The sequence below is a fragment of the Coturnix japonica genome, chromosome 1 (assembly GCF_054131305.1).
Source record: "Coturnix japonica strain WE chromosome 1, WE-NBRP24, whole genome shotgun sequence".
NCBI classification, from domain to species: domain Eukaryota; kingdom Metazoa; phylum Chordata; class Aves; order Galliformes; family Phasianidae; genus Coturnix; species Coturnix japonica.
Window position 1 is genome coordinate 125,093,976 of NC_140663.1, and position 16,211 is coordinate 125,110,186.

The 16,211-nt window shown below is 42.6% G+C and overlaps 1 protein-coding gene across 7 annotated transcripts in view; it reads right to left on the reverse strand.

Annotated features, from left to right (window-relative positions):
- ST6GAL2 (ST6 beta-galactoside alpha-2,6-sialyltransferase 2) overlaps nt 1-16,211 on the reverse strand; it is a 174,808-nt gene that overhangs the window by 20,626 nt on the left and 137,971 nt on the right. For all 7 annotated transcript variants that reach the window (XM_015849787.3, XM_032441971.2, XM_015849796.3 and 4 more), the window contains 2 exons: nt 5,190-6,192; nt 447-544 (listed from right to left, as the gene is read on the reverse strand). In XM_015849787.3, coding sequence (XP_015705273.2) covers nt 447-544; nt 5,190-6,135 — 1,044 coding nt within the window. In that variant the 5' untranslated portion in view covers nt 6,136-6,192. The remainder of the gene's footprint in view (nt 1-446; nt 545-5,189; nt 6,193-16,211) is intronic.

The following is a 16,211-nucleotide window of genomic DNA, read 5'->3' on the forward strand; positions in this document are numbered from 1 at the left end:
ATCTCAGGTGTAACATCGAGTGGATACAGAAGTTTTTCACAAGATCACTCCCAATTTTTAAAGAACGATGTCTGTCAGACAAATCAGTCCTCATCCTCTTCATCTTTCAGCGAGGAAATAATTGAGGAACAGGAGAAAAGAACAGAGCTTTGGGATCCCCCCAGGTCAGGTTTTATGAGTATCCTGGAAGTGGTATGGCACAGAACACGTGAAAAGCTCTGCAAACCAGTTCCTTGGAAAGTGGATATTGAGTAACTAGCGCGATCACTCTAAATGGACAGCATGTGTCAACATCACTGTAAGGGAGAATGTTTACCTGTTCTATATAATGACTGTTAAATTATGAGCTATTTCCTGGACTACCCAACATTTCCCAAAAGTCATTAATTTAACGTCGTATCATACAGAAATGACATGCACTTGAATTCAAAAAAGGAAGACCTTACCTGAGAGTTAATGATTCGCATTGTTGTTTTATTTCCAACATCTTTTTCATAGCCGTGTGTTGGAGCGGAATTAAATCTTAGTACAGCATCATGAGAATCTGGGAGCATAAATAATGGGGTCATTTTTATTTTTCTTAATGAGACTGAACATTAAAATAAAACAAACAACTAATGTAAAACTTACACATTTCTAATCTTGGTATTCAAAGGATGATAAAAATTCTGCTACATGCAAACAAAAATCCTCTTGCATCTGCCATATATTATTAACATCCATTGGGAGAAAAAAAAAATCATCACTTGTAAATTTAACTTTCAATACTTAAACATTTCTATTTGATAAAATTCACATGGAAAGGTTATCAGTTCATACAGTACACACAGTCACTTGCTAACTCTATTGTAAAATGTACAATCAATCATAGAGTCACAGAACGGCCCGGGTTGAAAAGGACCACAATGATCATCTGGTTTCAATCCCCTGCTATGTGCAGGGTTGTCAACCACCAGACCAGGCTGCCCAGAGCCACATCCAGCCTGGCCTTGAATGCCTGCAGGGATGGGGCAACCACAACTGTCATGGTTTTGTAATTTTTGCTATTGGTATTCCACATCATGACATCATGTGGAGCACAGAGAAGAACTACACACCCCAGAGGACCTCACGGTCAGAGAGGGAAATACGTCACGGAAGTAACACTCTCTTTCACTGCCCGGTTGCGGGTGTGGGTGTGCTTCCAAGCCATGCGCTTTCAATTTCAAAGTAGGCTTCTCAGTTTTCGGAAAACAAGCTCTATATTTTATTTGATTTATTAGCCTAAATTTCAATTAGATTGTATTATATTGTGTCATTTTGCATTTCGATATCAGAGTTAGTAAAATAAGTTTTCCTCCTTAGATTGTTGCCGCTGGTTTGTTTCCTTGACTCCAGCTTCCATCTCCCTACCCCTTTCCCTTTTCCTTTCCCATTTTTTGGGGTGGTTAGAGGGCCCATGGGCCTACTGCCCCCCTGTCACAGACGCAGATTGATCTAAATAACTCCATGACAACAACCTCCTTGGGCAACCTGTTCAAGTGCATCATCACCCTCTGAGTGAAAAACTTCCTCCTAATAGCTAACCTAAACCTCCCCTGTCTCAGTTTAAAACCATTCCCCCCTGTCCTATCACTATCCACCCTCGTAAACAGATGTACCTCCTCCTGTTTATACACTGCTTTCAAATATTGGAAGGCCACAATGAGGTCTCCCCAGGGCCTTCTTTTTTCCAAGCTAAACAAGCCCAGTTCCCTCAACCTTTCTTTGCAGGAAAGGTGCAAATAATTACTCCATGCAAAAGTATGTTAATTGAAAGGATATCTAGCTGCATATTCAAATGAATAACACTGATCAACAATAAGCTTGTGTTTCACAGTATTTTATAACACCTGAAAAATATTCAGACCGCCCCAAGCCTATTAAACAAATGCACTTATTCTCAAGGTCTGTACAGGTCTTAAAAAATATCTAACCAGGGAATTAAATACACAAATCTACTCACACACGGAAACCTAAGAATCCTGGGTAGCAAAGACCTAACAGATCTAACTGTGAAAGATTTCCCACAAGCTATTGATGTCAGTCACAAAGAACAGAAAGCATCTATACATTAAGTATGGGTCAAGGGTAGATACTGTGTGCCATACTCTGCTGGATAAAAGATTATCATCCATCCAGTGTATCTTTTAAGGAGATATCAAAGCCCAAAAGGAGTGAGCTGCCTTTGTCAATATTCCCCTTACCTCGTTCACTTTTATCCCTTCTTCCAACTGAAGCAGAGAGTAGGATTCAGGCCAAAATGGATACATAATGCCTTAATGCACAGATTGTTTACAAAGTTCTTTATCTCTAGTTACTTCAAACGCGGTCATCTGTAGCTCAAAACTGGAGTAGGCAGAAGTTTCCAAATATAACAAACATACTTTTAGGAAGTTTGGGTATGACATTACTCAACTCCCATCTTTGATCCCCTTCCAACTTCACTCAACACTTCCTGTACCCCAGACAAGAAGATACTGTATGACATGAAGTCAGCAGTCCATTCTCTGCCGTATTTGTTTGCTTGAATGTATTGTATCTGAAGAGAGGTTTTGCCAAATGTTCACTAAGCCCAGAATCTGAGGAGCTACTAGGGAGTGGAAACTCCTTCTATATCACTATGCAGAAGTCCCACAAACCCCAATAATTAACCTTTATCTGCCTAAACATAAGTAGCTTGATTGTGGAGAAGCCAGAAGATACTAAATCAGTAGAAGTGGCAAATCCTCCACATTTCTGCAGATGGAAAAGAAAAACAAAAGCCCTTTGTACCTGAAAACAGATTATGAATTTAAAATATAAATAAATTCAGACAACTTTTTGACTATCGTTTGAGTGAGAGCTGGGAATTGGTTTAGGAAATGGGAACTGTATGGTTCACAACTTAACTCAGTGTACTGTATTTCCAAGATTGTTCACTCTTCACTGGAAAGTATTTGATCAGACAAACACTGATAATAATTGCTTTTAAATCCAGTGATTTTAATCTTAGTAAGTAGTCAAAGATAATTATTTCAAAGTTGCAAAATGTTTGAGGTTAGATCATAGACCTCCATTACTTTCTGATTTTGCCAAAATAATTGGGTATCCCATTTAGTAGCACGATCACATTGGGAGTATTTGTGGTACCACATGTATTTCCACACTTAGTTTCACTAGGAAAGAAATATGGGTTAAGGGACACAAAAGAAAGCATTAATATATTTTTTTTCTGCATTTCTAACAGGAGCACAGAAGAGGGAGCTAAAGGCCTATGGAGAGAATGATCCTGCTCTGCTCCTTTCTTACACCTAGTTTTCTTTCAGGAGGGTAAACAGTAAGAGCCTTTGCCTATAGCAACTTCATCAAACAAGAGGCTCTACAACATGCAGCCCCCAAACCAGAATTCACACATGGGGTGTTCTTCCCCGCTCCCCAATGACATAGATTTTGCCATGCCTCTGTGGACACAAAAGACAATTCCAAGGGGCCATGGTGACCACAAGGACCTGTGTATCAGTCAAGCCCCACAGTTGAGAGCTGAATACTCTGCTCAGTCAGTCGTACCTGCTCACAGCCTGCACAACACTTACAAAAATCTTTCGTGAATCTCATTGCCCCACACACTTTACTGTCAAGCAGGCATGCAGGAGATGTAAAACATCAGCGCAGGCCTTACAAACCAGCATCTCTTCCTTTTAGGCAGCATCAGAATTATTTCCAATTAAACCAAAGGGTCTTCTGCAGTGAATGGCATAATGGAAACACAGGAGCAAGAGGATCCCAAATCCCACACCTGAGCTGCAACCAAGCACACACATGCCACGATGCGTGCTCCTGTAATGCAAGTCACAGTGTGCTATGGATTCTCCAGAACATCACTCATTCATAGTGGCATAAACCGGATGCAGTGGGAAACTGATAAAAGGAAATTTTGTTTCAGTCTATAATAACACACTGGAGAACGGTCAGCCTGCAAAGCTACCTCGCACCAGATATTTCTAAATCAGTGGAGCCTTCCAGTGAAATTATGGGTTACCCTAGGTTGACTTTTGCTTTAGGACATCAGGGCACCTGGGTTGTGCTGGAAGCCTGTTAGAGTAGTTTGATAATGACAGCAGCTCTAAGATATCCCAGAGATTCACAAGGAAACCCATCTGTGTCAAAGAGATGATACAGAGCGATGAAGCAGGTATTGGAATGTGAAGTCGTGGAAGATCGGAGGATTAGAGTGCACATAAAAAAGGTTTCTACAATGTTAAAGGAGATAATTCTTCCTGCTCCAGAAGCAAGCCTGAGACATCCACTTCATCCTTCTTTCAGTGCTCTTAGCATACTGTACATGTAGCACTAAAATTAACTACTGAGATGTTAATACAACTTGTAACACTCGATTTGGAGGAAAATAAAGCCAACAACAACAACAAAAAAAGGCAAAAAAAAAAAACAACAACTGACCCCAGTTAGTTTTATGGCTCCACAATTCTTTTTTGAATAGCCAACACAGAACCCTCAGCTTTAGACAGGGAATTGTATAATGTTGACATCTCAATGACTCAGTGCAGCAATGGAGAAACAATGGGAAGAGATACTTGAACTCATTTAAATTCACACTTAGAAAAGAGGTCAGCAGACTTGATCTTGGAGCATGAAGTTATTGAAGGGCCTGAATTCTATTTGCCTGTGAGCTGTAAACATGCATGAGATTAAGATTATGCTCAATTGCTTCTTGGCACGGAGACAAAGTTTAGCCTGGAACAGTAAAGCCACAAGCAGTTTCCTGATGAGTCATACCAAAATATGGACAGGTACAGCACAGCATTTTGGAAAAAACCTGAAAGTGGCTCTAATCTGTTGAAGAAATGAACAGTTTAGTGAAAAATGTCAAATATGGCAAAACTGATAAAAACTGTGCCTCCTTTACACTATAAGATGTAATATTACATGAAGGCATCACTGTTTTCCTTAAATCAAATCAGGACTTCAGGCTGTATTTCCCTTTCAGTTCCACTGTTCTGAAAGGGAACAGCTTCACTGAAATCTGTATGCTCACACACACAGAATGCTGGTAAGAGAGATTAACCAGATCATTTAGAGGCTAATGCTTGAGAAGTAGAAATCTTTTGAAAAACAAAGGTGAATACGCATGTGTACACACTTATGCACATGAACAGATTCATTTCACCCACCTATTTCATCCCCTAGAGAAGAGTTCAGTATCGCACCAGCAGACATAACTACAGCACAACTCCCGAAGCCATGTGTGTACAATTTGCCCAGTGGAATTTGAGGAACGTGCTTTTCCCATCCAAGAGTGGAGAAGGGAGCTTCCTTGCCATCTATTGTTTTCACATTCACCCTTTCTTTCAGCTCGCAGAATAGCTGGTCGCCTGTCAGCTTCGAGTTTCGTTTCCCTTTGAACCGTACCCCATGCTTATTGGTGCTCAAATAATCTTTCATCGCCTTCTGCAGTCGAGGGTTTAGCATCTTGGAAGAGACATCTCCTTTCCAAAGCTTGTAAAGAAAGGATTTCGACATTGTAGAATACAGCCCATCCCAGTCATCAGATTCATCAAGCATCTGGCTTCTTCTGTGCTTTGTGCTCCTTCTCCTCGTTCTCCTCTGACGGCTCCAGTTGTTTTGTAAAATGTTTTCTTTTGGATTATCCTCATCGGCTGAGATGAATTTTGCTATCTCTTGGAAGTTGTTGTGTGACACAGGCCGACCAGCAGCGAATAAATAATCATCGTTCACTTGGTAGAAAGCACTTTTTGATTTTCGCCCTATCTGGGATGGAAAAAACTCATCTTCACTTCTAAAGGCATCTTCCAAATCAGTCCATTTCTTAATACTTCCAGTCTCTGATTTAAAGGTATCTAAAAGATCTTCATTAAGGAGAACCTCATTCCCATCAATAGCTTCAGAGAATGACGGATCGTGTATGGCTCCCATGATGACTCTCTGCTTGCCCTGCAAGGGCAGGAGCCTCTTTGTTTCAATATAAGAAAAGGAACTGGGAACTGGCTCAGCACTGTTGCTGTCCGTGAAATAGATGAAGATCACTAAAAAAAGCAGACCCCATGCAAAGATTCCAAACAGCATGAGTTGTTTCCATTGCTTCAAGTTAGGTTTCATGGCAGTGCCTTTACCAGCTCCCCTGCGCCTTGAAGTATTGGCGAAGGAAAACGACACCTGTAAAGAACATCAAATATTAATCAGGAATGGCTCTAAAAATAGATACAATTCAGAAATAACTCCACAAGCTTTGATAGAAGGTGCAGAATTAATCTCTAAGCTGTAGCACGGAGCACTCAGATGCAGGAACAAACTCCTGAGCCCACAGACACTGTAGGAGTGACAGGCTTTGGCTGTAACCACACACTGACAGCTGCTAGCTACAAAAGAAGCTGGTGGCCAGTTTCTACAGTAACACTGGATCCTGCCTTCAGGGAGATCATGTGCCTGCCTGCCTCTGTTGAACAGAGCATACCATTAGAAAAGCAAAAGCAAAACCCATGCCTGGCTGCACGCACAATGGGGAGAATATAAACTATCTGCTAATTTGCACCAGGCAGGGAGCACAAACTCATCTGGACAGTACTCCCCTGCCCACACCCCTAAAATGACACAGCACTCCTTGGGTATCAGAGGGGGGAGCAGGGTAGAGCATCACTCCAGCAGTTCAGGAGTCTTTTCTTTTCTTTAGCTGCTCTGAGCTGGCACAGTCTCAGTGTGCCAAATCCTTTGCTGGGGAGCACAGCTTAGGACTGCACCCAAACAAGCAAAGTGCTGTTTGGATACTCTGCTTGGATGATGTGCATGCCCTGAAGTGATATGAAGGAGTTCTTCACATCAAAGCTTGAAGAGTTAGTGTTTTCCAAACAGGATGCTGATTGGCACCTCCAGCTAAATACATGCCTTTAGGATAATGATGGAGATTTACATAAGGAGGGCAGGGGAGGAATGTCAGACCTAGACTTGGAAATCTGTGCTTCACTAATACCATGGACTTTGGACAGCTTGTGTATTAATGGAGGGTTGTGTTGTCCAAAATGAGATCAAGTCTGAGCAAAGGGGCTTTGTTCCAAGGGAAATAAACTAATGCATTGCTGGACCAACACACACACCATGCCCTCACACAAACCCATTTGTGTAATGAAGAGCTGTTTGTGGGCTTTGGTGGCAAAACCAGCTGAAGAAAGTCTGCTCCCTTACAATAATCCTTATCATTTCCACCCCCCCACTCCACCCCCCACCCCACCCCTGCACCATACTCATCATCAGCCTGACTTTTAACACCACACTGTAACTAACTCTGTATTCTACTTAGTGACATATGGCTTAGCTGATCCAGTTTAAAAATATGCCCCTTCTTCTGGAGTTTTGCTTCTAGCCCCATTTGCTCCAATGACCACTGAATGGTGCCATGTAAAAGCCACTTGTGCCAGCCAGCTGTGGTCAGAATAGGGGAAAAGGAGAAGGGGATTTCATTAGCAGCCTGCACTGCTGGAGCCCACATCACATCAAACCCCATCAGAACACCACACATGGCTACACACACCTCTGGTAACACCTTGTCTGGTTACACCTCACAGCCGGGAGGGACCAAACACACGATTGCTGTACACTGGCACCTTTCCTCAAGCTGCTAAAGTATGTCATAGCTGAGTGTCAAGCTTAGAATGAAGGCTGTGTTGTCACATCAAAAAGAAATGGCTAGTGATGCTGTGGTGAGGTCTCCTCAGCCCTGCTCCTTATTCTTACTCCATACCCCTGCCATCTTGTATAACACCACTGTACACATAGCAGCACCAGTTGCCCCCTGCTGATACAGCAGGGGTATGGAGCTGCGGGAATGTATATTAAAAGTTGTTTTTTATAGGAGATAATTAAAGAAATAGGTCAGCCCCTTAATCCATGTCACTGAGGTCACACACAGTTGTTCCAGCACAGACCAGGAGATCACCTACCACAACGCAGAGGCTAGAACAGACTGCAGGTGGTATGAGCAAGGATACTTCAGACCAGCATTTCTGCTGACCCCTCTGGAATGTGAGGTCATAGCATCACATTTCTAACACAGGCTATTTTAAAAATCAAGGCAAAGTTTGGGACTTATAGCATTGTCCAGAGAGAGGGATTCAGTGTCACACTCGGGTGACTAAATTTAATTCCCAGTATGCTGAAAGAAACATTCATGAGTACGATAACCCTGTGCTCTGCACACGTTTGGCTCGGCTCATGGGAACCACATGGAAAGAAAAATCTATTACTCCAAGTGACCCATTTCCTAGCTGCATTCTGCTCTTGCTGCTGCAAGATGATTCCCTGCAGGACCTCGACAATCCCCTACCCGCTTCCAATTTTAAATCACTCCAGGCGATGTCCTGTGGGAGCCCACTCACAGCATATGACTGTGTGCAACTTCAGTCTGCCCTGAAGTTATTGCGACCAGCCCACTCATCAGTGTTCAGATGTTTTGCATTTTTAAAGCGGCATTCTTCGCCTGTCTGAACTGCTTTCATCCCTTTTTATCATTTTCCCTGCTGTGTTTCCCCAGCACTTTTCAACACGTGGCTTCCAAACCGCTGCGTAAGTTGGTCTGTGCTCAGTCAGATGTTTCTCCTGCTGAATTCACATTTCTCACCGGATCTGCAAAGGAAGCATCTTGCAGAATCTTTCTAACAGACAAGCTTGTAGGAAGTAGAAGCAACAAAGGAAGAAGAGGCAAATACCTTCCACCGACTCACGCAATAAGCCTGACCACAATTTCAGCATAAACCCTAACAGAACCTCACGTTTTTGTCAGGTCTTCCAAGTTTTGTTTTTATCTTACCACCAGAAATTGATAGGAAAGCGTTTAGCCATAATTCAGGTGTGAAAATATATAAGGTTATAATTGCTTAAGATAACGTGTGCTCCACGCAGCAGGCTGCTTCAGCATGAAAAATTAGTTTGGACTCTACCGTTTGATATCCAGGCTACAATCTGAGAAAGCAATGAGTCACATTATTAATTATTTTTAAACTGAAGCAAAAGATTTTTTGCCTAATAAGTGGACAGCCATAGAGAACACTTGTGTTGGTTAGCATGCACGTGTGAGCATGCACAGGATTACATTTATTCTGCAGTTAAAAATCATTCACATAAAAGAAAAGATCAGTATACACCACTATATTTGTCAATACTGCAAGTAAAAGGAGAGACACCAGCGAGAATAAATCAGAAAACTTTACCCATTAGCTACTGCAGCAGCTTATCTACAATCCCTTGTTGCAAGTGGGGCCTCAAAAAGGATACTCAAATCTCTTGAAGACTGGAGCTATGCAGGCAAATCTCTGCTGCTTTAATGTTTTTTGCTCACAAGAAAAGCCTTGTCCTCCAGCAGTACAGCTGAGCTGGAAACGAATTCAAGGTCATTACTGTATTAGTTGCAAGAGGACCCCTGCAACCTTGCAGGATCTTGAAGGCTGTGAGTGGAAAGCTGCCGTAAGCCTGAAGAAAGATCAGTTTATCTTATCTCCCTCCACATGGAACACTAAGCCAGCCCCCCTTCAGCTCCTGGGGTTTCTCACACCTTGCAGTCAGTGCCTTCAGCAATGTCAGGGGGCAGAGGGGAGCCTCTCCTTGCATTTCCCCTCACTGGTGGCAGACCTCTCTGTGGGGAATCTCCCACAGAACCACCTGAGGCATGTGCTGGGTATGCTCATAAAGGCAGCACATCTCCACTGCAGGGAGAAAATGTTCGGGTAGCAAGCCAGAAATGACAGTCTTAATGAATGATGCTGGCCGAATGAAGAAAAACAGGTGGTCTCATGAGTGTAGTTACTGAAGTCTAAAGGATCAGGAATAAGCTTCCATCTCTCTCATCCGCACTCACTAAACAGCTTTCAAGTTACCCATGCAAATCTACAGAAATTTTCCAGTTATCATTCACATTGCTTCATGTATCCAATTTCACCACCCTTGACTTAATAATCCTCCCTGCTTATGAACAATGCAATCAATAACGTTAGAACAGACTTCTAAAATCATCTAGTCCGACCATCAGACCATCACCACTATGCCCACTAAACCAAATGGCAATGCTAAGCTTGCACTTATCCCAAGCCCATGACTTACCCCAAGCCAGGTTCTCATTCAGCAGAAGTAATGATGCACACATTAGCACTGGGTGTAAAGATACCATTTTGTTGTTATCTCATATAAGAAGGGTCTTTTACTCACCAGATGACTTAAGCCCAAATTACCACATGGACAAAGATATTCTTCCTACCCAGACAGATGGCAAGCCTTGGAAGGTATAAGGCAAGGTACTACTCTCTAAAATACCCTGGGGATTGGAGTGAGGTGGGGGTCAGCCTCTTCTCCCATGTGACAGTGACAGGATGAGAGCTAATAGCCTCAAGTTGCACCAGGGGAGGTTCAGGTTGCATATTAGGAAACATTTCATCTCAGAAAAAGCAATGAGGCAGTGACCTAGACTGCCCATGGAGGTGGTGCAGTCACAGTCCCTGGAGGTGCTCAAGAACCGTTTGGATGTGGCACTGAGGGACGTTGTCAGTGGGCATGGTGGGGGTGGGCTGCTGGTTGGACTGGGTGATCTGAGAAGTCTTTCCCAACCTTACTAATTCCATGAGTCTAAGGCACAAATCAGTACAGTGAGTAGAGAGGAGAGTTATGTATTTGCTTAATACAAGTACTGGTGGCAAGTAAGAAAAATAAAAGCAAATAGCAAGAGCACATTCAAAGTATCCCAGGAAATGAAGCCACCTCCCCAGTGGAAATTAAAGGCTAATTTTGCAAAAGCAGAACCAGCTTATGGGAAATTTCCCCACACTAAGATGCAAGATACCAACGCATTCTCTGCTCCCTGTATATGGCCCATTGTTTGGCAACAAGGAGCACTTCTGATTTTTCTGATGTGGGCCTCCTGACTATTTCTTAAATGAGAAGAGATGGATGAGGGAGATTTTTTTTTATTCCTTTGAAACATTCCTCCCTTTCAACACTGTCTATTGTTAAATTAATTTGTACAGACCCCAGTGACTCAGGGGTCAGAATAGTTCAAGTTGATGTTCTAAGCTGCACACTGTTATGTTAAACAGGGTTTTTCTTGGCTGCAACTTTGCAGTGAGAAGGTCACCCCTGGGTTACTTGGGGTAGCAAATGTTAGTTGTGGGCAACCATTCCCAGAGGGCTAAGAATCAGACGGGAGGGTTGGTTATTTGATGGAAGACTTCGACAGCCTGAACAGATAGCAAATGCTCCCTTAGTCTGCTTCATCTCTTAGTCAGCTAATTCCAGGGTATTAAGAAACCTCTGGCGCAGGGCAAGACAGCTGGAGGCTGCATTTCCAGGGTGGGGAGGCACACTCATCCTCTCCTATGGGAAATACCAAATTGGTTTTAGCATTATCACATCATATCTCTGGTGAAAGCTGTACAGTAGGCCACAACAGACAGGCAAGCCTGCGGGGAGTGGTGACTGCCAAAAGATGTATATTAGTCACTTGATGGCCCAGGCACTTGTCTTATTGGCTGTGATGAGGCGTCCTAATTAATGAATCTCTTTTGGACAACTTCCTTGCTAGGCCCAATAAATCTGGTTATTTCCTTTAGCATTATATTCAGCTGAGTCAAGCCGCATTCTGTATTACTTGTGGCAACTTAAGAAAACATCTTCTGAAATGAAGAAGAAACATCAAAACAACTTAAGATTTTTTCTTTTTAAGTTTAACATTGCTCAGTGCCTTTGTAGTATTTCTATTTATCTTCTTCTTCTTAGGGGAGATTCCTTGGGAGAGAGACAAATGACAGCACTGCTAACCTGGGTCATTTGTTTAATGCAAGCCAAGCATTCCAAGCTAGAGCATCTGGAAGGCAGAGTCTCAGGTTTTAGTTTGCTCTTAAGGATGAATGTAGGCAGGCAGGGTGCCTGTCTTCAGGTTCTATGACAAAACCTAGGGTTTCAAGTTGAAGGGGGATAGTAGGGAGTTGTTTTCTGTGTTATTTTTTTCATTTATTACCAATGACCCATTTCCAGTAGCTCAGTCTGTAAAACTATTACCAAACATAATGAGACTTGCAGTAAAATTCACTCAAGCTGGCAACCCAGCAGCTGGAGAAATGCTCAGTGGGGCTTCTGCCAAGGAACGCATCCCAGATTATTCTGTAGGAGCACAGGGACTTAGAAGTGTAAATCTCCAGGTTTTAGTGAGAGGTCAAAGTTATTTTCTGTGCCTCTGATACCCTCCCCCCACACTCTATCATCAAGTTCTAACTGCCTGGCACTGGGACCAGCTATCGCTTTCCTACAGGCCACACACAGCACCTCCAGCACAGCCCAGAGATCACATAGAATCATAGAATGGCCTGGGTTGAAAAGGACCACAATGGTCATCTAGGTTCAGCCCCCCTGCTATGTGCAGGGTTGCCAACCACTAGCCCAGGCTGCCCAGAGCCACATCCAGCCTCAATACACACATGTACATGAGCATGGGTAGACAACTTCCGTATAAATAACTGTACTCACTCTTAGCCTGGCATGCAGGCTTTGCCACTGCCAATGGCAATGAACATCACAGCATCAAGAGTCATGGAAATCCCGGCACTTCAGGAACTGGCTGCACCTCACAGATCAACCTCCATCCACAACTACATGCCACACCCTTTCTAATTCTCCAATACACACTGAGATTCAACACTCCTGAGAGTGAAAACACCATCTCTTTGTCTTTCACAGACTGGTGATGAGCTGACCACAGTCTTGGTTTCGTAACTAAGAAATGCACAGATCCCCCCCCACACATTAACATTCAGAATAACTTCGCAGTGAATCACTCCTGGGCTCCTCAAAAACTACAGAGTATCATACAATTGTACTGAAAAGTAATTATCATAACATACCTGGCACCTACTTTACCTACCTTTCCAGAAGTCCTTCATGTATCTATGTGCTACATATACTCAGCCTTATTTACTGCATCTGAGCCCTGTTTTTGTCATTCACTCTTATCAGACCTTTGCAGTGCCCTGGCTTTGTTGACAGCAAGATGCAAAGGCTCAAGTCTGCTTGACACTGCACCACTTGTCAGCACTGCCTGCTTCCATGACAGGATCAGGCCAAAAAGCAGTCCATCTCTGCACTACACCTGTGCATCTTTGCCCCTCCCTCCTTCCCACTCCCAAACTGCGAGTAGTACTGCAGAGTACTACTCATTTCCAGAGGATCTGATCAGCATCAGGCTCCTGCGAAGCCTAATGCTGCAAGTTTGCAGGAAAGAGCAAGCTGGCTGGAAATAAAAGAACAGTAAAGAAGGTAAGCCATTGGACTGATGGCCACAACTTTTTTCTCTGATCTTCTATTCATTCCTATGCACCTTGTAAAGGCATTTACTTTTACTGTCATGGGAAGGTCCACAATAAAGTGAGCACACAGAAGAAACAAAGGAAGAGGAAGGGTGAGAGACAGAGGTTGGGATGGGCAGGAAGGAAGTCCAGCTGTGCACAGGGCAGGAAAGCTGGGGTACCACAGCACCAAGGAGTGAGAACTGGAAGGAAAAACTTCCATCAGAATCATCAAACCCACCAGGTGAGTCCCCCTCATGCTGGGAGGGAGTCTGTCCCAGGATATACTGCCCTACATCACCCAACCAGTTGATGGCCAGCACGCTCCTGTAACACCTATGATTCTGGGTGAGCAGCAGGATCCTCGCTCCCCTGCTACCCCATGCAACACAGGGGACTGAGCTTTGCAATGGAATAGAATCCAGAACAGTGGCACATATTTTCCCCTCTTCCACCTGTGAATGTCACTTCACACACCATGCAAAGATGCTCCAAACTACAGGCAAGGTTGGTGCCCAGAGTGTAAGCAGAAGCAGGAGTTGCCACCTATCTTCAGCACAGCCTGGTTTCTGCAGGACTAATCCTTCCCTGCCCACAGGAGGTTTTAATCCCTTCCTCCTGCAAAACTGCAGTTTAGGAGCAGCCCATGCCAATATACTGATGTCATCTGTAACCAAACATGATGGCATCAATTTCTTGCAGCCTGAAACAAGATAGAGACACAGAGAAATGGATAGTTTACTCAGTGTCCAATGCAACATAAGGAAAAACTCAAGCCAGCACATATAACCGTATTTGGCTTTTCCCCACTATTTTTGAGGGACGGCTTTTGATACTGTACTTGCAGAAACACATAATTCAAAAAAGGAAGGAAGTGCTTTGAGGGTGTTTTATTTAAAGCTTGACAGGATAAACGAATCATAGTCTCATTAAATCACACAAATCTCAGACTGCACGCAGGACTAAACCACAAGAAATAGGATGTTGCAAATCCTCATGCAGTTCTACACCGCGAGCACAGCAGCTCATTTTATTTCTGCTCTTGGCAAGGTTACAATAAAAGACATCTTTTCTTTGCTCCATAAATGTTTTTAGATGCTATATTACTTGAACTTAACAGAGCAGTAATTGCACTGGAAAAGGGCAATCTGAATTGCTTCCTGAAAGATGAAAGCGTTTCTACCAACATGCACACGAACAGAGAGCACAGTTACAAAAGGTCTGTGTTGACAGTGCCATGAAACCCCAACCAAACTCACAAACTGTTCCAAGCAGGAATGCTTTGAGAACTTTGGCTTTCCACTCCAACACAATATTTCTGAGATATACAGAACGTCTCTATCTCAGTATAGCAGTAAACCTCACATCCATGCAGTATGTTTCTATGGTATGATCCAATAACGCAAGTCCTATATGCATTGTTTTACTTTGCTCTTTATTACTTACTTTTTTATTAGGCTCTAGTCTGTATTTTTATATTTGTTCCAGAAAGCAGGCAAGCAGGCTCTTGTTCTAAAACTCTAAAAAAGAACAATGGCAAATAAATTGTTCCCCATTTCTCATCTCTATCTCGAGCCAAGTCCTATTTGTTTATGTTAGCAACATAATTGTGAGAGAGCACTTAGAAAAGTATCACTGTTAATATTTCATTTCTGTATTCTTACACATTTACAAACATTTCTTCTGCAGGCTTATTTGCTCAAGGCTAGAAGTTTGAATGAGAAGTTTCACCCTGGAAGAAGCTCTGCCAAACTAAAGAATGAAGTCTGTTCAGCCCTTTTTATATTACCAATACAATCCAAAAACCAAAGTTTCCTGGACTGGAATACTTTTTCCTCCCCCTTTTCTAATGTGTGTATATTTTAATACTTAACATGACTATGCTGATGATAAGCCAACCAATACTAGCTGGGATGTTTTGTTTGGCTTCGCAAAACAAAATATAGCGGTATTTGTACTTAAGGGTTTTCTTTTTCTTTTCCTCCTCCATTCTAGTACCATTTTCTGCCTGGTTTAGGGCAATATTAGTTTGAACTATGACAAGATCAACAGAAATCTCTTCTATGGGAAATACAGCTGTTTGTAACCTGATCTTAACCACTAGAACTTGAATTTTACCTGCAAAGTTTCCAGTCTATAATGACTACCATTGTGGAACCAACATAAGGAATAGTGTCAGATCAAGGCTGCTGCTTGGCTTCTCCATAGCTTTACCCTTTGTGCAGTCATTAGTCTTTACATGCTGTGCACATAAAGTATAGCCAGTCTTCTTGCCTAGAGCTTGCCATTCACTCCCTACGAAGTATAAAGGACTTTACAAGGTGGAAAGTCGAACAAAAAAAGTTAGGGTCTCTGAAAGCTCTGACAGCATTACAACAGTGAGAAACTGAGGTGAAATGTGAGAGAGAGCTGGCTGGATTGTGAGACAGCTGCATTCGTTGTTTTTGCTATAAAAGCTGAAATAACAGGATAATATTTTGGTCTAATCCTCCCAGGATGTATCAGTGGAATTAGCATTTGGTGCTAATTTTAACCATCATAAGAGACAGTAGAATCTAAACCTTTGCATTTTTAGGTTTATAGGATTTTATAGATGAATCTGAGGAATAGAAAACACGTTTATTACTAAGATAATTGGCAGAGGTTGTTGAAACGCCTTTACCTCCAGAGGAAAAATCCTCAATTTAAATATCAACTTTGAAGTCTGAAGTTAATCAGTATCCATTTCCTCCTTGCAACTCTTCAACAAGTGAAATTTACAAGATTTTCATACAATTCTTTACTGGGATTTCAAATGCTTGCTATGCCATCTTCGGTCTTCAGCCAATAGTCAGTTCTTTGAAATATTGCTGATTTCATTTA